Source organism: Sciurus carolinensis, chromosome 4 (assembly GCF_902686445.1).
Source record: "Sciurus carolinensis chromosome 4, mSciCar1.2, whole genome shotgun sequence".
NCBI lineage: Eukaryota > Metazoa > Chordata > Mammalia > Rodentia > Sciuridae > Sciurus > Sciurus carolinensis.
This window is the reverse complement of record NC_062216.1, coordinates 150,994,384-151,020,714: the sequence shown is the minus strand read 5'-3', so window position 1 is coordinate 151,020,714 and position 26,331 is coordinate 150,994,384. Positions and strand designations below refer to the sequence as shown.

At 40.6% G+C, this 26,331-nt stretch overlaps 1 protein-coding gene across 2 annotated transcripts in view; it reads right to left on the bottom strand.

The window, feature by feature from the left end:
• The window catches only part of Plxnc1 (plexin C1), a 141,339-nt gene that overhangs the window by 56,522 nt on the left and 58,486 nt on the right, over window positions 1-26,331 (bottom strand). The window contains exons 6-12 of one of the 2 annotated variants that reach the window (XM_047548413.1): window positions 20,947-21,094; window positions 16,826-16,913; window positions 14,648-14,750; window positions 14,411-14,506; window positions 5,480-5,619; window positions 2,889-3,068; window positions 100-187 (exon numbers count right to left, since the gene is read on the bottom strand). In XM_047548413.1, the coding sequence (XP_047404369.1) occupies window positions 100-187; window positions 2,889-3,068; window positions 5,480-5,619; window positions 14,411-14,506; window positions 14,648-14,750; window positions 16,826-16,913; window positions 20,947-21,094 (843 nt within the window). The remainder of the gene's footprint in view (window positions 1-99; window positions 188-2,888; window positions 3,069-5,479; window positions 5,620-14,410; window positions 14,507-14,647; window positions 14,751-16,825; window positions 16,914-20,946; window positions 21,095-26,331) is intronic. The other variant, XM_047548414.1, reaches the window with a different exon arrangement.

Genomic DNA, 26,331 nt, shown 5'->3' with positions numbered 1-26,331 from the left:
ACAAACCCACTCCTGGAAATAACTATTTAACTTGGATTAAAAAAATTTAAAAATAAATAAGAAAAGAAAATAACTATGACAAAGTTGTGGAAGACTTACATTTATGTTTCCTTTTAGTTCATGTGAAATGATTAAGTTGTCAATGACATCAAAATTTCTGCCCACGATTGTGATATTTTGACCACCACTGTAAGAAAAAAAGCAACAGGCCATTTGCATTAGTGAACAAAACTATTGATTGAGTCACATTTAATAGTAAACTCAGTAATGTTAGGGAGAAAATTATTTAAAATTAAAAAAAAATTTTAAGACAGGGTCTCACTAAGTTGCTAAGGTTGGCCTCGAACTTGTGATTCTAACGCCTCAGCTTCCCAAATTGCTGGTATTACAGGCATGTGCCCCAGGGCCCGGCTTAGAAAATTAATTTAATTTCAAATGCAAAACAACTGTAGAAGTCTTTTAAGTCGATTAGCCACAAATTTGTGATTTTTAAGACATAGAAATAAAAAAAAAAAATCCAGGTCAGATGCTATTTTAATTCTACGAAGATGCCCAAATTCCTTAATAGAATTTGAATTTGTTGTGCCATTCACCACACATAATCAGATCATCAGCTGTACCTTGAAAAGGTTTCACTGAACAGAATTTTGTTTGATTGCCATTTAATCTATATGAAGATTCTTCAATCTACCAATTTTCAAAATCAAACTCCCAACCTACCAATTATATTTTATTTAGGGAAACAGGGAACACTTTGGACAGGATAAAATTAGGAACGACATTAAAAAGGATCAATTTCAATATTTGGGAAACCATATAAATAACCGCGAAAGGGGAGGCTACATTTATCTCTCCAAAACCAAGTCCAACTGACCTCACGTATTCTCGGTGCATCACTAGATATAAACCAAGTGGTCACTGGGCGTGAAATAAACAGCTGGCGTCCCCGTTCTCATGGGTCACCAGACACTCATTCTAGGGGACAGGAGTCTGTGTATATCAGGTCCAACAGCCGGCTGAAGCCCTAATGATGAGACCAGGAGGTGGACAACAGCAGGCCAAGTTGTGTAGGGCAGAGAGAAGACACTGGGTCCCAAGCCCTCCAGCTGCAAGGGGGCAGGGCTGAGCTGGCCTCCTGCCAGCCTATCATGATTACCAGAACACAATTCCAGCATCATCTGCTGATGGCCAGGCTGCAGAGCCCCACTTTTGCTCAAAGCACAAAGACTCCGCGCAACCAAGACACACCGACCAATAGCGTCACAGATGATGGGTCAGAAAGAAATCCCTTAACTCATTGCAAAGCAGAGTACTGTGGAGTCTTGGCACAACATCCCGGGCCAAACCACCTGGAAGCCAGGTCATCTTGCTGGAATTCTCTCCATGCCTCAGTTCATGCTCTACCAAAGGGACGACCCATATTGGTCTCTCAGGCTTGCGGTGAGGACTAACTGGGTTGACAGATGCGACTCACCAAGCAAAGGTAAGGGCTGCTTCCACGTCTGCTTCTAAACACAGGATGGAACCAGTCCCAGAGCACGGGAGTGCTGTATAACGGCCTTGGCTTTGAAGCTTTAATTTTTCTTACACCACTGAAATGAGCCAAACTGTGCCCTTGTCCTAAACCCCAGTACCTTGGAATGTAACTGTATTTGGAGATTACTGGGGTGGACCCTAGTCCAACGAATCCATCTCTCCTAATGAAGAGGAGATTAGGACCCAGACACAGGAAGAACGTTTGGAAGTACAGGGGAAAGTCATCAGGGAGAAGCCCCAGAAAAGCCAACCCTGCCAGCACCTCCACCTCAGAAGTCAGCTCTGGAACTGAGAAGAATTGGATTTCTTTTTCGTTTTTGTTTTGTCTCTTGTTTGCAGTACTGGGCATTAAACCCAGGGCCTCATGCTTGCTAGTCAAGTGCTCTACCACTGGGCTATATCCCCAGCCCTATGGAAATAGATTTGTGTGTGTAAGTTTTGTTATGGCAGCCCTACAAATGAATACAGCCACCTCTCACTTAAACTCAAATAAGAACATCAGAGGTGAATTTTTTTCCTTTCTTTTTCTTTCTCCCAAAGCTTTGTCTGCCTGTAGTTTTATCTAGAGAATACTTTGAAAATTAGCTTCACGCTGTGTTTGATGAACAAAGTCTCTTTAAGGTTATATTCCAAAATCTGAATGTGAATTTAAATTCAACTAGGGAGAGAATTTTTTTTCCCTCCTTAATATATTGGATTCATCTGAAAGAATTTATTTTGGAATTTCCATCTCTCACTTAGGGGGTATCTTTGAAATGTACATACTGCTTTTCCTTTCGATTGTGATAGCTCCCAAAGTTTCTTCCAAAGCATTGGAAACAGCTGACTCTTAGGGCCGGGGATGTAGCTCAGTGTTAGAGTGCTTGCCTGGCACGTGGGAGGCACTGGGTTCAATCCCCGGTATCACATAAAAACAAATAAGCAAGATAAGTGTATTGTGTCCATCTACAATTAAAAAAATATTTTTTAAAAGCCAGCTGACTCTAAAGGTCAATGAAAGATGTAAGAAAGGAACCTTTTATCATTGATCAGGAGTGACAACTGAGAAGAAGGTCACCGATCTGAAGCAGAAACCTAGGCTAAGAATAGTTACTGTGGTTCAACAAACATTTGAGCTGTGAGTTTCCTGGCAGCCATAGCCAAGAGAACAACAGGATGTGCTCAAAGCTCATGTGACAGTGGGAACAACCCGATTGCCAGGTACATGAGTTTCTAGGAGTAAACTCTAGGAGGAACTCTAAGAGGAATTCAGATGGGGCTACTGTTTCTGAATGTATTTGCATGGCACCCATGATCTGCATACATAAGGCCCTGAAGGAAAAGGAGACCAACATCATGAGTCCAGACTGTACCTGATCCAGGTGGTAGCAGGAAATATGAAGGAACAGTGAGGAAGGGCAATGTAGGATAAGGCTCCCACCCGAGAGCAGTTCCCACCGTCAAACTGGATACACACATCCTTCATCTCTTTTCGGCTCGATGGGAGAGAGAATTTCATATGGGTGTCATTTAGTACATGGCTAACCTGTATCCTAGAAAGGGGTAGAAAAGAACTCTGACATGACACAGACACTTAGCACAGCTGATGGCCCAAGATGACAGCCCATGAATTTCACTTGAACTACAGCACCGTACCAACCATCAGAACAGCTGCAGGCAACTAGTGATTTATCAAGGGCCGTTTGCCCAGTTGGGGAATGATCTGGGGCTGGGTTCCTCTTTTTAGGTGTGCATTTTTATCTTTTTATTTGCATTTCTCTTAGAAGTGGGGAAGGAAGGGGAAGTAACCATTGCCCTTCAAAAACCCCAATAGAAAGTGGAACATGCAAAGGGTGTTACATTGTATTAAGAAACCATGGTTAATTTTGTGGAGTATGGTCTTGATATTACTCTTATCTATTAGAGATAGAGAGCCAGTATCTATGAGCAAAGGGATATGGAGTCTGGATATGCTTTTAAGAAACTCCAGCTTCTATACTCACTACCCCACCCCCTGCCCCCTTGAAGAAAGTAGAGGAGATAGATGAATGGAGACTGGAAAAATGTTGATAATTTTTGAAACTTTGTGAAGTGGTTCATTACACTCATTTCTCTTGTATCTTGTATGTGTTTGAACATTTCATAATAAAAAGCTTTTCAAAAAATGAAAACAAAAGAAGTCCCAGTTAAGCACTGGGAGGGGAGAACCCAACACCAGACAGAGGGAATTCTGTCATTTGAAAAGCATAGAGTCTACACTGAGCCCAGGAGTCTCAGGGTCAATCAGCATCAGGGCTAAATTGCCCCCTTGGGAGCCTCCTGGCTTGGGAATTAGCTGGGACCAGCAGAGCTGTCCTTGATGCTCTTCAGGAGTCAAAGCAAAGCCTTCCACAACATTCCCTCTGTTGTCACCTCAGCTTCCTATGATGACCCTGGAGAGCACACATCAAGACTGGGCTGCGTCTGAATAAGGCTTAGTTGAACTTTGTTATAGGAGAGTCTATTAATTAGTACTTAAAGGATGCATGCCCAATTATTAATTTTAACACCATTAATAAACTTTACAAAAATGCAAATTGAAAAAAAAAATCATTGCATCAGTTGGTACTTACCCTACCTCAGACAGTCTATTCATAGGAAAACTCTAGGAAATTCATTGTCAAATGGCTGATCATTAAAATCCAAACTTGTTTATCAGTTTTAGAAGGAGAGAGGTGGAAATGTAGGTCATTCCACTGCGACCCTGGTATTTTTCTCTTCAAAATAATTGCACATTTACAAAAAGACCATATTAAAGGAGTGGGGGATTAGTATGGGCTCAGGTATAGGATTAACCAGGTATTATGTTGGCTGCTCATGAACTTGGGTTCCGCTGCACAGATGTGGTTACTGAAATGCTAGACACAGAAAGGTCTCTTAGTCATTTAATTTAATAACTGCAGTATTTCAAGACACACTCGGAATGGAAATGAGAGCATAAAGAGTCAGAAACGGGTAATACTCTGAAAACGACTTATTTTCCAGTGAAGCTGATTGCCTTTCAGTGAACACACAGGTGTCTAACTTCACAGATTTCACTCTACAAAATGGAAGATTTTCACGGTAAGGTATTTAGCCAGGATAAATGGCACGAGAACACCCAGGTTGCATAGATACTGCCTCTAACGTGTGCTTGATCGCTCAGGTAGGGCGCGCAAGCCACTGATGAGCAGCTCTCTCATCAGGATTGTAGATATTCCAGATTTACTGCTACTGGGGGCAGGGGATGGCAGTGATGTGCAGCAAATGAATTAGAACAGAAAATGCAGTAAATAAGCATGGCAGATTAGAATGCTGTACAAATCTGTTTCAGTAGTTAGAAACCAAAACATCACGCTCCAGCAGATTGTCTTAACTGTATTTCCAGGATGAAAAAAACCTCAGTATTATACGTCATGTAGATGGCAACATCTTTTACTTCAAATTAGCCCGAATTTATAAAAGTTAACAAGCAGAAAACTCAAATTATTTGTTAGGTTATAATTATTATTTTTAAAGTTCTTTCTTGTTGTAGATTGACATAATACCTTTATTTGATTTGTTTTTATTTTGACATGGTGCTGAGGATGGAACCCAGTGCCTCACATGTGCTAGGCAAGCGCTCTACCACTGAGCTACAGCCCCAGCCCCTATAATTGATTTTCTTCATAAAAATTAATCAAGGCTCCAAATAGGCAGTATCTCAAAATTATTATGTACTGAGATTTTTGGGGAGAGGGGAATAACAGGGACATATTTTTTCATAATGAACTTCGAAGTTAATTGTTAACATTTAACTTATTGGAATCACATCGAATGTGAGGGTAATTATCTCTTACAGTGTGTGGAAATAAGTTGACTACAGAAAGGTTCTGATCACGCTGATTCCCTTGCATAGGTTTTAGCTTTATATTGTCAAGGATCAATTACTAGTATTTCAACTCACACATCCTTATCACAAGTGCTGGTTCCTTTCAGGATCATGGTGATATTCGATGCCCGGGTAAAGTTTGCTCCTGTAACGATCACGCTACTTTTCCCTAATGTCGATATTTTCTGTGGCTCAATGGCCTTAATGTAGAAGACCTATTGGAAATAAAAAAAATTAAAACATAAGATCAAAGCCAAGAAATGGCACCATTCCAAAAAATCTGTTGATGTGCTGCAGTTCGAAAAAAATCACTGGGAAATTACAACATTTTGCAAACACAAGCAGACAGTGTTTAATGAAATCAATGAATTCAAGGAAGAGTGCTGCAGATTCATGTCTCTCAACATGCGACAGCATGAGGTCAAACCAATTAGTCTTTGTCTCACAAGACAGTTGAAAATACAGTTGAAGAGTCTGACATTCTGTCTGAAGAGAGCTATCACTCGAGTTTAGGAAATGCTCGCTGCCTCACGGCCTGGGGTGGCTAGGCTGTACGTAAAACGCAGGAAGAGAAAAGGAGTTCATTGACTGGAGGCCAACAACAGACTAGTCATTACACTGAAAGAAATGTCATTCCAGATACATTTAACTCCCTAGAAAGTAGTCTGCATTTTTGGTTTGTTTTAGTTAGGTTACTTGAATCAAGAAATAAACTGCAGGAAAAACAAACAAAAACAAAAAACCCAAACCTCAAGCCATCCACCCATTCAGTCACCTACTACTACCAATAGTCGGATGCTTACGCCCTGGTGGCCAATCGTTTCTTCTCCAGGATGTGTCCCTTGGAGTCACCTGATAGCTAGCTTCCTATCACGTAGGCATAGGCCTTGTTACTTCTCCATTTCCAATGTCTAATCAAATTCCCCTAAAAAAACAAAGCCCTTTATCTGATGGCAAGAATCATCTTTCCTTTTCAAGACAAAACAATCCCAATGTCTTTGGCTTTTCTCCTACAAATGCTAAGGTCCTTCATTTTGATCATTTTGTTGTCCTTGCGTAGACCCTGGCCAGCAGGCTTGTACTCTTCTACAGTATGGAGACCAAGACAGGACATAAGATTCGAAGATCCTGGCCAATATAATGGACAGCAGATCTCAGCACGAGTGGACTTCAAACTCACACTCTTGGTATTTGAAAATGACCCCCAGGTCCAGAGATGCATAACCATGTGACATTTGGTTTATGGCTTACAAGTGCTGAAAGCCACTTAAGTGATAAAGTTCACCAGGAAGATACTAGAGTCACAGGAAGAGCTTTCTTGAGGTGACCGAGTATCTTCTGCTCTTTTGTGTGTCTAACATTCATGGGGATGGCCCTGCCAGCTGCCGGGGTGGCCCATCCTGCTGAAATGGACATTCTCTCATTCTGCTCCTCTGGAGACACAGGTGCTATATGGTAGAGCAGTCACCATCTCTCATCTTCACTATGGACTGGCTTCAAAGACTGAGGTAAATTCATCATCAGTGTCATCACAACAATGATGTCACCTGACAGGGAATTGATTTCGGTGACTGAAATTTATTTTAATCACTTTGGAAAGGACTTTAGCCCATATTTATTGAATCACTATGGGCCTAAAAGGGTCACTTTAATTATTCTGTTATACTTGACTGCATTTTATGGGAGAAATTATCTGCTGGAAGTGGTACTTGGAATGGGGGGATTAGCAATGATTTCAGGATAAATCCCTTGCAAATGTCAAGTGTGTTGTATAGCAAAGGGCTTACTTTGTACTCTTACGTGGTGACAGCTAAGTGAACAAGTATTTATTGAGCACCTATAGGGTCCTTAGGACAGCACTAGATCTGGCAGGGGGTGACACGTGTATGTTTGCACTAGATTGGGAGCTGGCAAATGACAGCCTATAAGCAAACTCCTGTTTGCTACCTGTTTTTGTATGGCCCGTGGAAAAACGTCAGAAGGAGAAGGATATTTCATGACATATGAAAACACATGAAATTCAAATTTCAGTGTCCATAAATACCCTTTTGTGTATTGTCTCTGGTTGCTTTCACATTACAGCGGCAGGACTGAGAGGTTTAACAGAGACCATACAGCCTGCAGAGTATAAAGTATTTATTCTCTGGTTCATTGTAGAAAAAAAAAATTGCTCTTCTTAGGGAAGTAAGACATAATTAAAAAAAAAAATGTAAACTTCCATGCAGATGACATTTATATCCAAGTTCACTATGATTCTCAGGTTTCTTCTCTTTCTAGCTGGCCCTCCCTGCTTCCTCTGTTTATACCAAGGATATCTACTGAAGTACAAATTGCAAACATGCCAAGTACCTGCTACTTCTCTCCTCTCTGTACAGGATAAGGACAGCCTTATAACTAATGAACAAAAAAAAATCTTTTTTAAAGGGAGTTATTTTTTGTTCCTTAAATGGCTCTACAAACAGGATCATAAGACCTGCCACGTTGTCTCATTAACTTTTTATTTCCCCTTGAGTAGAGACAGTCTTGCTACTTCAAAAGGATTTCATTTTAAAGCCTTATTGTTTAGAGAAGTTTCCACTGGCCATGAAGATAGAATCCAGCCCTGGCCTATCTCGTGAAAGCAGATGCTTGCGGTCTGCTTTCAAACAGGGTCAGATTAGCTGTCCTTTGTTTGCTGTGATAACTTCTCCTAATGTTAATAAATGGGCTAGAGAGCTACCAAGAGGAACCCCCTAAATAAATGTATAGGTTTACATGAAAATGTGGTAATGATAATAAAAAGATAGAGCAGCTATATGGCTATACTACATGGATATGATAATTGGAAATATAACGTTTTCTATGTTTGCTGATAACGATTTTTGAAAATCCAGGAAAGACGAAAGAACCAAAGAACCATCTCCCCACAAATGTTCCTTATGTTCAATATTTTAGAAGTGTTTCTGTATTTTAATCAAGAGTTAATTCACAGCCTAATGTGAAGGAGTCAACTCCAGAAGGGATTAATTTAAAAACACAACTGAGTTGGACACAAAGGGAATTTCTCCGGCTCTACAGTGAGCAACTGCCCTCACCCCACTCCAAAGATTTCCATAGATCAAGTCAAAATCCCGTTGCTTGCCACGTCACAGCCCGATGCAGTCTTGTAATTAACCTCAGAATAGTTCACTTCCTGTCAGTTACGTTTTAAAGACTTAGGAGTTATTTTTAAATGGCAACACAACTGTAAATTATTTAATAAAATTCTATGAGCTCTGGTCTCTCATGAGTTTAAATCACTCCCTGTTTTAGATAAGAAAGCACACTGGAAACTGGTTAATTAGGTGATTTGAAGAATACCCAATTATTTTTATTTTTTTCGAAAACCAAGTCATTATAAGATATTAGAAATAGCACAACCACTAGGAAATAGTTATCTTTGAAAAGGTTTAAGAGGATTACTCCTGACAGTAAGAGTACCTTTTGTGAAGTCTGACGTCAACACAATTCAAATTACCATGACATTAATGGAAAAATACTGCTATGATTGAAAAGAATATTGGAAAGAGGTGCATTAAGAGGCCTTGGTTTATTAAGACCAAATTGTACTCTATTAATCTGTTTAAAAAAATCTGAATATAGCAAAGCTCTCTATAGTCCTGGACCTGAATCAACACTTGGTAAAACGTCTCTCAGATTTTCACTCATGAAATTAGTTCAAACAGGACAGGATAAAAAGTCACATGGATTTAAAACCAGCTGGAAATCTGAAACCAAAGGACATAAGAGAGATGAAAGATGGCATAACTAATTAAAAGAAAGTGTCCTGTAGGGCCCTATAGGGGTGAGTATTTGGTTCAGAATTATTTAACATCTTTATTAATGACTGAGAAGAGGACAGAAGTAATGTATTAATGAAATATATAAATTGAGCAGAGTGGTAGTTATCACTGGAGATGGGAAAGCATAATAGGAGATGGGAAATGGAAGGAAAATAGCAAAATACAGTTCCACCAAAGAAATAATGCAACAAAAATGGGGTAGATTTGATGTTCTGTTGCCTTCCCCACCCCCCTTTCCTAGGAGCCCCTGATACATGCCCCAGGGAACTGGGGCGGAACTTCCAGTTGATCCTGGGAACTGTCAATAATTAGCAATGCCGGCGGCATAGACATGGAGACCTCTAGAGAGAGTGACAGATGTGTGGTCTGTACTGAAAAATCAAGACTCACTTGTCTGACCTGCGAACTCAAAGGTGAGGCTGACATGGCCCACAGTGGGGCTAGCAAGGCCACTCCCTGAATGACTCCTGGTCATTGACCCTTCTAAGTGTGGCTACTCAGAACCGGCCTGGGTGACAAGAACTCCAGGACCAGTTAGGGCAGTTCTTGCCTGATTCCAAGTTATACCCAGTCACTCAAAGCCACCCTTCTGCCGAGATGCCACTTGAACATGAGATTCTTGCTGCTCCACTCTCCTCTCCCTGTCTTGGAGAAGATGCCTGGCTTTACCTGGGTCTGACCCCTTCCCCAGCCACACCCCAATCTGTCTGTCTCCTCCTATAGCTTGGATGCTAATAAACTCCTCTCAGCCCGGCTAGCCTGGAGGTTTTGGTCCTATTCCATATTTTGGCACAGCTGAGGCAGGTTTTGACAGACTAATGCCTAGAGAAACCAGTATTTGTTACCTCCCTCCAAGATGCATCTTTATCATCGATACTATGTGGTTTAACATTTGTTTCTATTCAACCTAGGTCATGTAATGGAGGACAGTGGTTAAAACTGTGAACTCTTGAGTCAGACTGCCTGGTTTTTAATCTCTTATCTACCCTTTGCTATCTACTTGTTTTTCTAAGTCAAAATTTCTGTGTCTATAAAATGAGGAAAATATGTCCATTGTGAAGCTTACTCTGAGTTCAGGAGACACAGGTTAACAAAAATTACTACATTCTGGCATTCTTTCTATAAACTTTTTCTGTTGTGAATTTCTGTTTTTATGCAACTCTTTCATAAAAAGGAATTTCATGTCCTCCAGAATATTCTAAGTCCTACAGTGTAAGTTCCAGGAGGGTACCAGTTTTATCTGTCTGCCTGCCAGGCACACAATAGTTGCTCAATAAACACATGGTGGAATGATTGATTAAATGAACAATTGGGAATGAATCCTATAGCACCTGGCCCAGTGCTAGGTCCATAGAAGTTATTTGAAAAAGAATATGTTAAATTTAATTTCCCTTCTGAAGACAAATTAAAGAATCCATTTGGATTATCTATGAGAAATTAAAATACACATTTCAAAGCGAAGGAGGAAGAGAAGAGGAGGTACAGGAAGAGAAAGAAAGAACAACAATTTGAATGTAAATTCCTCGAGGGCAGGAGACATGGCTGGTGTGGTTTGTCTGCCACGCAGTGATAAGCATATTGTGTGGAATAACAAACATTAGAATGACATCGTATCTTAGATTGTCACAACCTTTCCTTGAAAGCAGGAAAGGGTGGCAGCGGAGCAGCTCTCAGCAGGTGAAAGCTACAGATACAAGACGGTTAGGAAATGGAGAAGTGGTGGGGGAGGGGGACAGGTTTCACCTAATAAATAGGGAGTGTGAAAGAAGAGGAGAGATTGGTCTTTGTAGCTGAAAGCACTCCTGCTTCTGGGCCAGACATGGATTTGGGGCTCCCTGTTTTGGCTATACTTTATCTTAATGCAGCCCATTCCCCAGACAGCACATGCTTCTGGATCAGGGCATAGGGGTGCCCCTTAGGGTCACCAGAGTGTAAGGTCAACTGGCCCAGCCAACCGAACCAGAAAACCTACCTCCCAAGGACCACATCCTTTGGGTGAGCTAATTCAGAATTAAAAACAAAAATACAATGCTTTGAATAGCATTCCTTTGTCACTGAAGCATAAAGTCCAAACTCCCAGAGGGCTGGCCCTGTAAGGTGCTATACATGCAGGCTCCAGGGTCATTTCCACTTTGTGTGCTATACTCTCATTTCCCATATCCTCTATTTCAGCTACATGGAATTACGGAGGGTTTTTTGGTAATGAGTGGTCTGGAATTTTCTGGGCCTCCTGTTGCACTTTTGCTTAAGCTGGTTCCTCTGGTAAGAATACCTGCTGTTCTGTCTCTATGTGTCTGGATGCTTCTCGTCCCTCAATGGTCAGCTGAAATGCCATCTCCATCAATCAATCCATCCATCAATCAAAGGCTTAACCAACCGCACTGATTGTGTTTAACTGCCAGGCACTGGGCAGGAGGGACTAAGACACAGCCCGGGGCACAGCAAGGCTTTCTGGGTTTATCTCCGTTCAGGTACTAACCCCATGTTAACATTTTTTTCTCTCTTATTGTTACATAGATACTCATTTTTTTCCTGTCTTATTGTTACACAGATACTCATTTTTTTCTCTCTTATTGTTACATAGATACTCATGGATAAGATTCTTGAGACCATGGCCAGAGAGGTGCCTGAATCATTAGTTGTCTTCCATCTAATAGATGCTGGGTCAGTACCTGCAGGAAGAAATGGCCTCTGGGTCGTGAAGCCCAGGACAGTGTCTGCATGCTTCCCAGCACCTGGCAAGCAGGAAGCACACACGATACATGTGATATGGGCAGGTGTGTTAAAGGAACGCTCTCTGTGGCTTCTCTGCCTGGAAGAGTGGCAGGGCTGGGTGCTTCATTCCAGACTGGCATGAGCACCCAAAGCAGAAACCATGATGCTACACGTTCCGCATGAAGATGTGCTTCCCAGAGCATGAGAACTCCCTCCTTTGACGAGCAGCACTCCACCCCCTATCAACCCAAATTGAGATTCTGTTCTGAGTCATGTATTTAAAGAAAACATTTTGGTATCAACAAAATGTCTTTTTCCAAATTTAGAAGGGTAATCCATAGAGAAACACTGAAGGCAGAACTGCACTACTGCTTATCTTCGATCTCCTCCTCTCTTAGTGACCCCACTTCTTTTAACCATACCGTGTCAAAGTTCAGGTGGTGCAGGAAGGCATGACACAGGAAGCCAGGAGGCAGTAACCACGTTGTATTTTTCTTAAAAGAAGTTTTAAAAACTATTGTTTGAACTATTACTCAAGAATAAAAAGAAACAAATTATTGATACATAAAAGAACTTGGATGAATTTCCACAGAGTTATATCATGTGGTACCTCATTAGTATGTGACATTTTTGTTTTTTATGTACACAGCCTAAAATAAATTTTTTAAAAAGTCAAGGGCTGGAGAGTAGCTCGGTGGTAGACCGCTGGCCTAGAGTGGTTCCATCCCCAACCAATCTCCCAGTGGGTACATCTAGATCCCATTAAATAAAATTCTTGAAATGACAAAAATTATCCAGGGCATAAAAAAAATTATTGAGGCTATTATGTTAAGTGAAATAAGTCAGTCACAAAAAGACAAATACTAGCCAGGTCTGGTGGTGCAGGTCTGTAATCCCAGGGGCTCAGGGGGCTGAGGCAGGAGGATCCCAAGTTCAAAGCCAGACTCAGCAACTTAGCCAGGCCATAAGCAACCTAGTGAGACCCTGTCTCAAAATAAAATATAAAAAAAGGGTTGGGGTGTGGCTCAGTGGTCAGGGCCCCTGGATTCAACCCCTGGTAACAAAAACAAAAACAACAACAAAAAAAAACAAGACAAATATCGTCTGATTCAACTTATTATGAGGAACCTACAGTAGTCGATTCATAAAAAGAAAATAGAATGGCGGATACCAGAGGCCTGGGTACAAGGCCTAGTACTTAGTGACGAGCATGGGAAGTGTTCTGGAGACTGGTTGCATATGATGTGAATATACTTAACACTGCTGAAGTGCACAGTTAACAGTAGTAAATACAGTAATTTTTATGTTACGTGTATTTTGCTAAAATTAAAAGCAACCATAATAAAGTCTAATTTAAAGGAAAAAAGTCACTATCTGATTGATCCAAGTCCCTGTCACTATGTCTTAGTTTTACAAACCAATGGGAAGAGAAAAGTAGCCCATGACTTAATTAAACCTCAAAGACCTTCAGAGTGTAGAGAAACTGGCACACCAAGCTTTTCTAAGGCTTTAATTAACTGCAGGCTCCATTTTGATTCACATTCCCTCTGCCTGTTACTTAATTCAACTAAAGTTACTATCAACTTTTCAGTAATGATTAAAAATGTGCTACTTATTTATATTGGCACTTGACCTTAAATAGCTGCAAATGGATCAGTCAAAGCCACAGATTAGTCATGAAACAGAAACTGAGCCTTTCTTGTTTTTCTAACGCTGTTGTTTTTCATTAGTCTGCGCCTGCCAGACTCCAAGGTTAATGAGAGAAGAACTTGGACTCTTTTTTTTTTCCACATATAGATGCTCCATGAACTTCTGTGGACCGAGGGAAGTCAGAAGGTGGCCGTGCCCTAAAGGAGCCATGTACGTTCTGCCCAGAAATGTTCACGTGGTCACATTCCCCTCTTAAAACATGACAGACACGTTGAGCTTGCTGAGTAACTGTGAAGAAAACTAGAGGAATTTCCAAGGAAATTTCATGAAAATAAAAAAATCACCACTTTTGAAAGGGGAGAAAAATACACAGTCTATAACAATTCTGTTTCGGCACATTAACTATTGGTTTGAGCATCTCTACAAAGTGAAAAACAGAAACAAGTTAGTTTGTATACTTTGCACAGACTCTATCCATATGTGTTGCCCAGAAAGGCCATTCTAATGCTTGCTTCGAATGGAGGTCCCTTCAGACTATCAAGTAAGCCACAAAGTCACCTTTAAAATTTTACTTCTATTGGAACAACATCATTTTTCATAATTACAGAGTTTTAATTTCTTTTATGTGAGTGTTCAGCCTTTGATGTATTGAACCAATTAACTGAAACTTGGTTAAAAACCAAAGGGGAAAAAAAAGGGAATTTTGGTAGTAAGTAAAATGGAAATTTTTTTTTTTTTTTTAAGGAACCCAAAGTAGTAGGAGTTGTCATTGTCATCAAAAGGGAATTTTTCCATTATCAACACAAAAATAGAGTCTGACCTGTAAACCCTGGTTGGTTCTGTTACTCCTATTCTCCTTGAATCTTCCTCCTCCAGGGGTCTTGGGTGGTTTCTCAACTGCAACTTGACAGAGTTCCTGAAACGGAGAAGGTCCTTCAGTGTCTGAGTGGGTGGGAAATTCAAAGTGTGAAACAAACACAAAAGATAGAGTGGGACTAGGTGGAGACAAACATTTATTTTTTGGTTAAACCTTGTAATACCAAAAATGTCACTTTACCTGGTTGCTCTGATAATCGGAAGGGTCACAAGGTGTGAAGGGGTGGATACACTTTCTCACACTGTTACACCACGCACAGCCAGTTCCAATACATACGGGGCATCTGGTAACATGGAGAACCAACTTAATTCCTAGATCTTTAGGAAAATGTTCACATCCTAAAATTTCTCTCTGTGATGCAGTGTGAAAACATTTTAAAAGAATTAAAATAAAATCCCTGGAAAGACTGGGATGAATAGAAGGAGAGAGGACAAGTCCTTTGAGGTTGGGCATAGAGGACTTTGTGCCTTGCTCTGGGAGGCCTTCAGGGTTGACAGACATCACCATACCTGCAGAAGTGTTGCCATGGAAACCTGAGGTTGGGGTCACCTGCTGGTTCATAAATAAAAGGAACCACTGAATCTGTTTCTGAATCCAGTTCTGTCATTTGTCTACACTCAGGTAAGTCCCCCTGGAGGTGGGCCTCTCCCCACCGTCACCTGTCCCAGATCAGCCAACCCTCATTTCCTCAGGCAGCCAAGCTGCCAACTGCTCGGGAGAGTTACCTGGCAGGCAGAGGGAATGGGGTGCTGGTGTTTGTTTTATAATCAAATTAAGGAAGAATTGTATCTTCTAATCAAATAACCTATCATGCGTGGAAAACCCCTGCAGGACTTGAAAAGCAAACATTAGAATAATCAGAGTTAAAGAAAAAATGAGGAAAAAAAAAATCAGGGCTGGTTTCAAAATGTGGCCAAGGAAGGCCAGAGGAAGCCTTGACAGGGGACAGTAGGGTGCCTACTGCAGGGCGAGGGGACTCAGGCAGTATTTGATATGCTTTCTAAAGGAAGATTCTGACCTACAGAAACTGCAGTTTCCCTGGGGGGAGAGAGCCCAGACTCCCCTCGGTGTTCATCCCTCTCTTAAGTGAGCTGGGAGCAGGTCTGTGATTTGTCTGCTTCTCTGACCTGCAGGCAGGATTACTTTACAAGTGCTTCCTAGCAGGAAGCAGTTACCTGCAGGAAGGGCTCTCACCTCTGGAGGGTGGATCTGGTGACCAAGTTGTGGGACCTGGACCAGTTGCTGCCTTTCATCTGCCCTCTAAACCTGCGCATCGGGGAGCTGCATTATTTTTAAACTCTTTGAGCCATAAAATTCTATTTAATTCTCCCCCCTTTCTCTTATTTTTTGGACTTCTGAGGCTTATCAGAATTTGTATTTTGCTTCCCTAAATTAATGCTGTTTCTTAGAAATCACTGATCCTGGCCTATATCATCCCCTTTCAAAGTACCTCCTGTAAAGATAAGATCTAGAGTGGTCTTCCAAGTTGGTTTCAAGTATGGAATCATCTTCTTCATTGAAACAATGGCTCCTGGGCTGGGTGGAAAGGAGTTTACTTTTGGTGCTGAGTTAGTTGTCAATCATACTACAGAGTACACTATAGATCACTGACAACATGGCTTCCCACTGTTCCCTTGGGGACCTCCAGCCAAACTGGAGGGACCTCCATTTGGAGGGACAGGACTCCGAGAAGCATATTTCCTCTATCTCTTCTTTAATTTAGAAGTTAGGTATGAGGTGTGGCCCTCATTCAGGGGATTCATAGCTAAAAGGAATCAAGAGTGATAAAAAAGAGGGCAGAAGGTTGGAGGGGTAGCTTAGGGGTATAGTGCTTGCCCAGGGTGCAGGGTTCCAGAAGGTACTGAAAAAAAATAAAATAAAAAAACAAGAAAGAAAGAAAAAAGAAAAAGCAAAAAGAAAGAGAAAGAAAAATAGAGGAGGGTAAAATGAATATGTTCTTCGGGCAAAAGAGACTTTGTCGCGTCTCCTAGAGTCTGACTTCCCTTAGCCTTACGCTCAGGCCTTCTGGTTCTGCCCACATTCCCAAAGCTGTCCTCATCAGGGGAGGATCCAGCAGTGCCCTCTGTACTTCCTGCAAGGCTCCCCAGGGCCTGGGGAAAATACATTTCCCTGTTGATAGGAGCGCTTAGCCCATGTTCTCTCCTCAGCTGCCCCAGTTTCCTTGTTAGGGCTTGAATGAGCCCATTAGCTCAGTGGCTCTCCCAGCTCCCGTTAGGCCATGCTCCAAAAGGCACTTTGGGAAGTTCTACTCCACAAAAGAGTTGTTTAGGAAATTGTGGAGTAAAGCAAATAAATTAAAACCATGAGCGAATATTTAAATTTCAAATAAAATCTTACTCTCTTAATGACGAGCAGTTGGTTAAGTTGAATCTCTTTGATAAAATCCAAGAATGGAAGGAGAACGTCACGTTGACCACTAAGACATCTGGAGCAAAGGGGGGGAAAAGTAATTTACCATGGATTCCTGCCACAGTCAAGCATAAGCTGTAAATGCAAAAAAAAGAAAAGAAAAAAAGAAAAAAAAATTCTCCTCCGCAGAGAGGGCACACGGGTGTGCCAGCTGTTCACCAACATTGCAATCAGTATGTGCTCCTTCCCCAGGGGCCATTCACGTCAGGCAGCCACAGAGCACAGCACCAGGCTCCAAACAGACGAACCCAACTCTAGCTCCAAGCCCCCCATGGATAATCACTAGGAAAAAGCCATTTTACAGCCCATTTACATCTCATACTCTCCCTGGGATCACTATCTCAGCTTGTAATTGGCCAAGGCATAAGAATAAAACAAGTCACCGAGCAAGGAGTGCCTAGAATATGAAGAGCAGCACATTAGAGAGGAAATCCTGCACCTTCAGAAAAATCCACACTTGACAAATATTTACCTAACAAACTCAGAGTGTGGTTTCCAGGGGTGGGGATCCATGATCTTCTTGGAGTTAACTGTCACCAAATCTATGATAAAAGTTTTCTTACTGGCTTTGAAAAACTTATCCATAGGTTTGAAAATCCCAAAAGAATGAAATAAGAAGGATAAAAATTGCGTAGTCAGCATTAGAGAAGTGTAATGTTTCCTATAATCTCTTTAAACATCAATATTCTACCCAAAGCCCTGATTCCCAGTCCCAGCTGTCTATTAGAATCACCTGAGAAATTTATGAAAAAGATAGATTCCAGGGTCATGCTTCTAGATATTCTTTTTTTGCAGGCCTGGTGTGGGTCCAGGAATCTTTGGCTTGCAGTGCCCGCCATGTAAGAATTGTATAAACTGCAGTCCACAGTAGCATCTGGGCTAGTCCAGGGACCAGTGCTAATCAGGAAGTATTAACACCCTTTTTCCTTATATTGAATGAATGGAGACTAGTAGATGGAACTTTTTAAAGTCAAGTCTTAGAAAAATGAGAAATTGGCCTGACTTTGTTGGCAGCCCTAATTTTCTTACTGAAATTTTATTAGTGTGTGGTTCCCAAAGTCTAAGAACTCTTGTTTCCAGGTACTTCTTACAGAAATAAGATTTGCTCTGATAGCCAGAACTGCACATAACATTCTGCTCACATAAAGTGGGCTTATGTGAAATGATAATCTTCTGTTCTAGAGACAAGGAGGTTTGGAGGGCTGGCCTGACCTCTCAGCAGGAGCCTCTGAACAGACACTTGATAAATGTTAGTGGAATGAAGACATGGACACTCAGCACCGAGGGACTCCCAGCAAAAACACATTTCCAAGGAATTGACAGGTGTCCAGTAACAATGGCTGCAGGAGACATACTTTGCTGAGCATCAGATACACATAAAACATTGGAAATATCCCCAGGCAATGCATATGCATTATCTCTGGAAGCATTTACAGTTATTCTGGAAGGAGTAAAATACCTTAGGTAAAAAAAGAACAAAAACAAAAACAAAAAACCCAGCAATGACAGCACAGTCATTGAAATACCACTATAACGGTTTGAGTTCCACATAGTACCTGGGTACCCCGATGCCTGGGGGGACCAAGGGGATTTGGTCAGAGCAGAATCTGGCAAGGCTGTTTGGGAGAGGTGACTTTCCCCCAGTGTTTCAAAGTGGAAGGGAAGTAGGAATTGGTGAAAGGAATGAGGCCACTCTAGGCTCAAGGGTGGCCATGGACCTAGTTTGGGCAATCATCTCTGACTTACCAAGTACAAGAGGTAGGAAGTGAATTTATTTGCCTGCACAAAATTATGTCAAACCTTAAACTGATGTGGCAACCCAAGCCTGTAATCCCAGCTACCTAGGAGGTTAAGGCAGGAGAATTACAAGTTTGAGGTCAACCTGGGTAATGGAGAGAGATCTTGTCTCAAAAAAAAAAAAAGGGCAGGGGGGAGTTGGGGATGTAGTTCAGTGGTATAGCACCCCGGGTTCAATCTCCAGTACTAGTTTAAAATACACACACACACACACACACACACACACACACACACACACACACATATATATATATGAAGCTGATGGAGGCTCTAGAAGTGACTGGTTAGCCCCATCAGTCAAACTCAGTACTAGAGAAGCATCTTTTATGGGTGAGCAAGAGTTGCATTTTAGTGACCAAAACAAACCAGAAGTGATCACGAAGGCTGTATGGAGTGGACAAAGTCGAAAACTGGGATAATTTACCAAGCAATTCAGACCCAAATAGCCATTCTGAGTAGAGTGGTTGATAGGCATTTTTAGGCTCAGGTCTTTGGCCTGGTGCATTAAATTCCTTTTTGAGTGGTGAAGGATCAATCGGGAGCCAAGGTCGAATGTCGATGTGTCCTTGAAGTTCATGTACTGGAACCTGTCACCCAGAGATAGTAACACGAGTAGGGCTTTGGGAAGTGACTGAGTCATGAGGGCTCCTCCCTCCTGAGTGGGATTAGTGTTCTTACAAGAGGTGTGAGGGAGCTCCCTTGCCCCTTCTGCCACGTGAAGACTCAGCAAGGAGGCACCATGCAGGAAGTAGAGAACAAGTCCTCACTAGGTACAGAATTTGCTGGTACCTTGATCTTGGATTCCCAGCCTCCAGAACTGAAAGCAATAAACTTCTATTTTCTATAAAAGACACAGTCTAAGGTATTTTGCTATAGCAGCCTGAATGAAGTAAGGCATTGGGTAACTCTGGCTCTCGCCACACAACTCTTTGAGTTCTGTTATGATCATCACCTACTCTAGGAGGCCTCCACCATGAACCTGCCTCTGCTTCTAGTCTGTCTCATCTGAAGAGAATCCGCCACTAAGCCTCCTAACTATCTCTAGGATTTACTCACTTCTCTCCATCTGCATCTGTTCCTATGATGGCTCTCAAACTCTTTCTTACCTAGTCTGCTGCAATACTTTCCTGCTGGCTGATCTTTTGGAACTTAGTCCCTCAGTCTGTCCCTCCTCCAGTCCATTCTCCCTCTCTGGCCATCCATTCATTCATTCAACAAAAAGTTATTGATTGTAAATGGCTACTTTGTACTAGACACTGTTCCAAGCAAGCAGTGAAAATGTCTTCTCAAGGTCTCTGCACCCCCGGGGCTTTCATTCCAGCGGGACGGATAGATGATGTACAATTGAACCTTTCTGCAATATAAATCTGGCTGTGCCAGCCTTCAGCTCAGACCTCTCTGTCTCCTCACAGCTCCCAGGATGGAGTCCAAGGATCAGAAGGCCCTCCACAGTCCCTGGCTGCTTTATTTGGTATTCATTTTCCACCTGTCCCTACCCCTCCTGCCCTTAGCATATAGAACCTTTTCTGCTTCTTAAACACAGCTTTTTCTCTCCTTCTGGCCATCACACAAGTTGGTCTCTGCCAGGAACACTCTTCCTGCTGGTCTTCACCTGGCTTGACTCTGTTCATCTTTCAGTCTTACTTATTCCTTCCCCCCGGGAAGCTTTTCAGACCCTATGTCCCAACCTCAAGTTCAGTTTGGTGCCTTTTTCCTGAGCCTCCCATGGGATTCTAGGTTCCCTGCCATTATACACAGCATTACAATTAGCTGCTTATTCATCCCCACCCAATTGGTTACAAACACCATGAGCAAGATCCAGATCAGTCTTTTCCTGTCACAGTATCCTTAGCACCTCACACACAGCAGATGCTCAAAAAATTGCTTCCTCTACGAGTGAATAAGTGCAATGAACTTAAGCTGACAGAACGTCGGCTGCCATGTTTTCTCAGCTCACCTCAGACATTCCCTGCTTTTCAGATCTGAATTATCTGAGCCATTTGGGTAGAGCCAGTCCAGTGGTGTCTGGTTGTATTACACTCTCCAGTCATCTGATGGGGGTCCCAGAACCACCCAGTGAGGTGTAGCAGAGGCGAGGAGCCCGGTGGGAGCCAGCAGGTGGGGAGAGAGTGAGCACAGTGAAGGAGCTACTCAGACTCCCTGTCCTTTACCTGGCTTCCTCCTGCAATCGGAATTCAGGAGGCTCCCTTGCTTTCTTGACTTTGTAACAAAACCCAGTAGAGTCCACATACCTCTGTAGGTTGGTCTAGTGGGGATGGTACAGGTGCAGGTCCGGTTTGACTGACTTTTCCCTTGGCAGAGTAACCTGCTGGTATCCACGTTCCTCACCACACACTCCAAGTATCTTGGAGAGAAGCTTCCCACCATAGTCACTGTGGTCTGCATGGGTAAGAAAATACAGGAAACAAATGACCGCTTTTGATCCTCACCAGCCATCCTAGAGTTTTATGTGACTCAACCTTTGACCTACCAAAGGAAGGAGAGTGTCTCAGAAGAACTGATGTCAAGAAAGAACTGTTTTATTGGCTACCTGATTTGTTCTTTTGTGAATCACATAGTCCTATTCCGCTATGTGTGTTTGTGTTTTTCTTACCAATTTTTAAGAGCTCTCTACACAATTGCAGATATTCATCCTTATCAGTCAAATTTCTGATACATCTTTACTCCTAATCTACTGGCTGCCTTGTAACTTTTCGTTTGTACAATTTCTTGCCCTTGCACAATGTATCTTTATGTAATCAGATGCAGGGTTTTTTTTCCTTGCTTCCCAAACTCTAGCTTACAGACAAGTGTAAAATAGTTCCATCTTCTTTATTGTTTTATTTTTTAAACTTATGTCGTTAATCCATCTGGAATTTATGTCTATATATAGTGTGAGATAAGAGTCCAATTTTATTATTATCCAGATGGTTAATCAGCTATGTCATAACCATTTACTAAAAGAAAAAGAAATTTAACAACTCCTTTTCCCATGAACTGAAATACCACTCTTGCCATATATTATTTAGCCATATATTCGGAGTTTATTTCTAAATTCTTCTTGGTTCCAAAAATCTATCCATCTACTTCTATTTCAATATTATCAAGTTTTTACTACTGTGGCTTTAAATATATTTAACATCTGATAAGGCAATTCTCTACTTATTTATATTTATTTGCATAATTTTCTTAGGATTTCCTAGACATATGAGCTTTAAAATAATTTTAACCAAGGGGGGTGGGAAGACTGAGTCTAACTGAAATTGTACTAAATGTACTAAATATATGCACTCATTTAAGAAAAATGTGTATTTTTATGATATTAAGTATTCCTACCCAAACACATAATTTTATTTTTATTTCTCTTTGACCCAGCGTTTATTTAAGAGGATGTGTCTTGATCTCCCACCTCCTTATTACTTACTGTGAATGCTACAATAGTTAAAGAAGGGCGCCTGTGAAATCCACTTTTAAGATTAGTTAAGGTTTGGTTTGTGGTCAGACTACACTCTGAGAAATGAAGGGAGGGGGGTTTTTGTGTGTGTATAGGCCTACGGGGATGCACACATGCATGTGTGAATATGTGCACAAAGGACACGTAAAGAAAACCTTGAAAATTCAAAGTCATAAAGCAAATTTTCCCAAGTGAATTATCTAAAAAAAACCAGGATGATCACTTCTGTTCAGAAGGAAAATTAAAGGGACCAATATGCCAACAGTGGATGTGTTTGGCATCAGGTGCATGAAAAGTACCTGGTCGGAAGCTGGAAAGGTAGTAATGGAGGAAGAGGGGACTCTGCTACCCAGGATTAAGAGTGACGCTTTGCAAACCTGGAAGGGGTCTAGCTCTTGTTATACTTCTGACCTCTGCCTGGACTCTCTGCACAACCATCCGAGTCTCTGCTCTCTCCCTGGTTCTCTAACAAACTTGCTAAATCTATTCTCTGGAGCTCACCCCCATCTTTCCATTTTCGAAAACCCTGGTTTGGGATCCTGGAATCATGCTGCAAGAGAGCAACTCCTTTCAGTCCAACTTTACCAGGACTGAAATTAAACCACCTCTAATGGACTTCCGCCCAGGAATAACCCCAAAGCACTCCGACTAGCTCGTCTTCAACAGGTGGCTGAACTCCCCACTCGTCCGACTTTTTCAACCCACATTTATATCTGCACCACACATCTCAGCCCATGACCACATAATTATCTTGTATACATACAGATCTTAAGTTGAATTCTTTGCTTAAACATTACAAGTGTAACACATCCTATTTTCCTCAACTCTTTTAATTTTTCAACATTTACTTCCAGTTCCAAATACGTAGTTTTTACATAACTGAAATCATTCCATTTGTGTATTCCATAAATACTTATCAAGCTCTTACCACGTGCCAGCTGCTGCACTAGGCACTGAACACATCAGAGAGCCTAATAGCTGCAGTCCTTGCCCTCAAAGAGTCTATGGACTAGTAGAATTATGGTCATTCCACTAGAGTGGCAATGGAAGCATGGACGTTCCCTTAGCGTAGAAATGGAGGGCCACATGGTACTAGATCATCAAGAGATGATAGGAACCTGGGCAAGGATGGTGTATTGGAAATGGAAAGAACTGGACAGATTTGGGGAACTCTTAAGAGGAAGGATGGGAAAGACTAGAGTGGGAATGTGGATCAGGAGGATCAACTGGATGGATGGAGGTACCAGAGGTACCACATACTGGGATGGGACAGATTTGTTCTTTGCGTGGAAGATTGAGGTTTCAATTTTAGAGGACTTTAATTCAAGATATTTATGTGATCCTCAAGAGGATGTGTCAAGTTGGATATGAGCTGGGGCTCCAGGGAGCCATCTGGGCTGGAGGCAAAGGAGATATGAATAGATGATATATAAGGCCATAGAGTGGATAAGATTGTCTATCAAGTAGAGAGGGAGAGCCAAAACTGGACTTTGCACAGCTCCACTATTTAGAGTTAAGGAGCGCAGGAGCCAGAAAAGGAGGCTGAGACTGTTTCTTGAAATAAGCTGGATAAAGAGGGAGTGAGGACACAATGGGTCAGATGGGATGCAGAGATGGCTTTATCCAAGGAGCCAAGGGACTCCTTGCTCCTAAAATTCCATCAGGTTGATAAACGAAGCACCTTATTTTACTTAACTCTTCTCCTTATTGTGAACAGTTTGGTTATCTCCAGGTTTCTTCTATAAATGTTACTGCAACAGCATTTTCATGCTTAGGATTTTTCTTCTTTTAAGTTAATTCTTCAGGATTCCACACCTGGAATTAGTGCTTCAAATGGAATGAATATATTTATGACTTTTGAAGCACACTGCCAAATTGCTTTCCAAAAAGGCTCTGCTAATTGGCCTCACCATCAGTGGGTGTTAGCATAACTTATTATTGCTTTAATTTGTATTTATTTTATAACTAGTGAGGTTGAACATATTTCCATATTTGTATCTACTTTTCTGAATCTCCTTTTGTGACACTGTATGTTTTTACCCACTTACTTTTTGGTGTATTGATGTTTTCCTTAATTTTTCCTAGCTTTATATCTTGCAATTAATATTTTGCCTATGAAAATATTTTCCTGAAGTGTTGTGCTTCAGCTAATTTTTAAAAAAATTTTTTTTAGTTGTCAATGAACCTTTATTTTATTTATTTATACGTAGTGCTAAGAATCGAACCCAGTGCCTCACACAAGTTAGGCCACAACCCTCAGACCTAATTTTTCTTTATATAGATTTTGTTAAAAAGGAAATCAAGTATATGAGTATTTTTCTTTTGTTATTAAGTACTATATTGCTTCAGAGCTAAGAAAATGATCATATTTTCAAATTATCTGGTGTTCAGTTCCTTTTTTGTTAGTTCTTCTGTGAGTTATGCTTTTATAAATTCCTTAATTAGCCTACAATTTATTTTTTATATTTAATGTAAAATATGAATTAAATTATGCTTCCATAGTATAAGCAATTATTTCAACATTTTCTATAAAATAATTCCTTTTTCCTATATTTTTATTGGTGCATTACAGTTGTACATAATGGTGGGTATGTTGTTACATATTCATATATGCATACAATATAACAATATAATTTGACCAATATCATTTACCAGTATTTCCCTTTCCCCCCACCTTTGGTCCCTTTCCTCTACTTCTTTAGAATAATTCTTTTGTTTCCTCTTATTTTATAATGTGTGATCTTTAAAATTCTTACATTTATTTCTGAGTTTCAGTCTATGGCTCTATACCACTATTTTAAAACCAGAACATGGAGTGTTCTGATTTAAAATAATAGACTACATATACATATATCATGCAAAATATATGTACAACAACATATATGTTTATAATCTCATAGGGATGATCTTGACTAAATAAACTTTTTTCCAAAAGATATTTTGGATATTCTTGATCAGTTCATATTACAGATGAATATGATATTAATTTTAAGAAAATGCCTACTCAAATTCCACCAGGATTATATGAAATCTAGAAAAATAAGATGGGAAAAAGTGACATTTTATGGTATTGTCCCATTAGGAAGGAGAATGTTTATGAATATATTCAAGATGTTTTTCATATATTCCAAGAAAAAATATTTTATTTATGATTATGTTTTAAATGAATAAGTTTCCATTATGATGAATCATAAATAGACTCATTAGACAATGTTTGGCAATCTAATTACTATCAGAAAGAATGGCTTATGATAAAATTCTGCAAAGGCAAAACCACTATTTTTGGTAGCTGTCCCCAACATGTGTCTCCTAGCAAAAATAATTTTAAAATAAAGGATATGTTCCTTGCTCTTTAAATTTATGCCTGAATATTCTATTGTTTTCATGAGTAGAACTTTTTATTAATTGAAGTTAAAAGTTTGTTTTACCCAACAGGTAGGATGGTTTTTGATATTTGAGTATTTATTAAACAGTTGGTCCTTCATTTAACTTTTATTCATTCAAATAGGTTTTAGAGCTTATATATTTAGATCTTGAAGGTATGCAAGCACTTAAGATTAGTAAGTAATATTTTTCTATATTTCATTGCAGTAATTATTTCTCTTGCTTGTTTTTGGTATTATTAGATTGTACAGAACTTTTAAAGCAATGTTGGTAGTATTGGTAATGGTGGAATTTTTTGTTTCAGCTGGGATTAGTAAAAGAGTGTTCCAGTGACCCTCCTTTACAAACCATGTTGTTTTGTGAGAAATACTTTTACTTCTATCTTTTTTTATATCTTTATTGGTATAAATCATTTGTACTGAATTTTAACATCTCTTTACAAAATGCAGACGTAACTGTTAGAATGAGATCATGTCATACTTCCCTTTTCACATTTGTGTGGGTGAGGTTTTAATTTGTTTTCTTTTTTTACATGTCTCTGCCTTCCCTCCCTACCACATCAGTCATTCCACCAGGGGTGCCTGGGCTTAGAACGGTGTGTGAATTCTTTCAGACTTTTCTATATGTGCAAACAATCATATAGAGACATATATACATAAACACATAGGGGACTTTTTAGCTCAGTATCAGATCATGCTATGCAAACTTGTCTGCATCTTGCTGTTTTTACTCAACAAAACCCCAGAGAAAATCCCTCCTACACGAACCGAAATTGCTCTGAATATTTCTTTTTAATGTG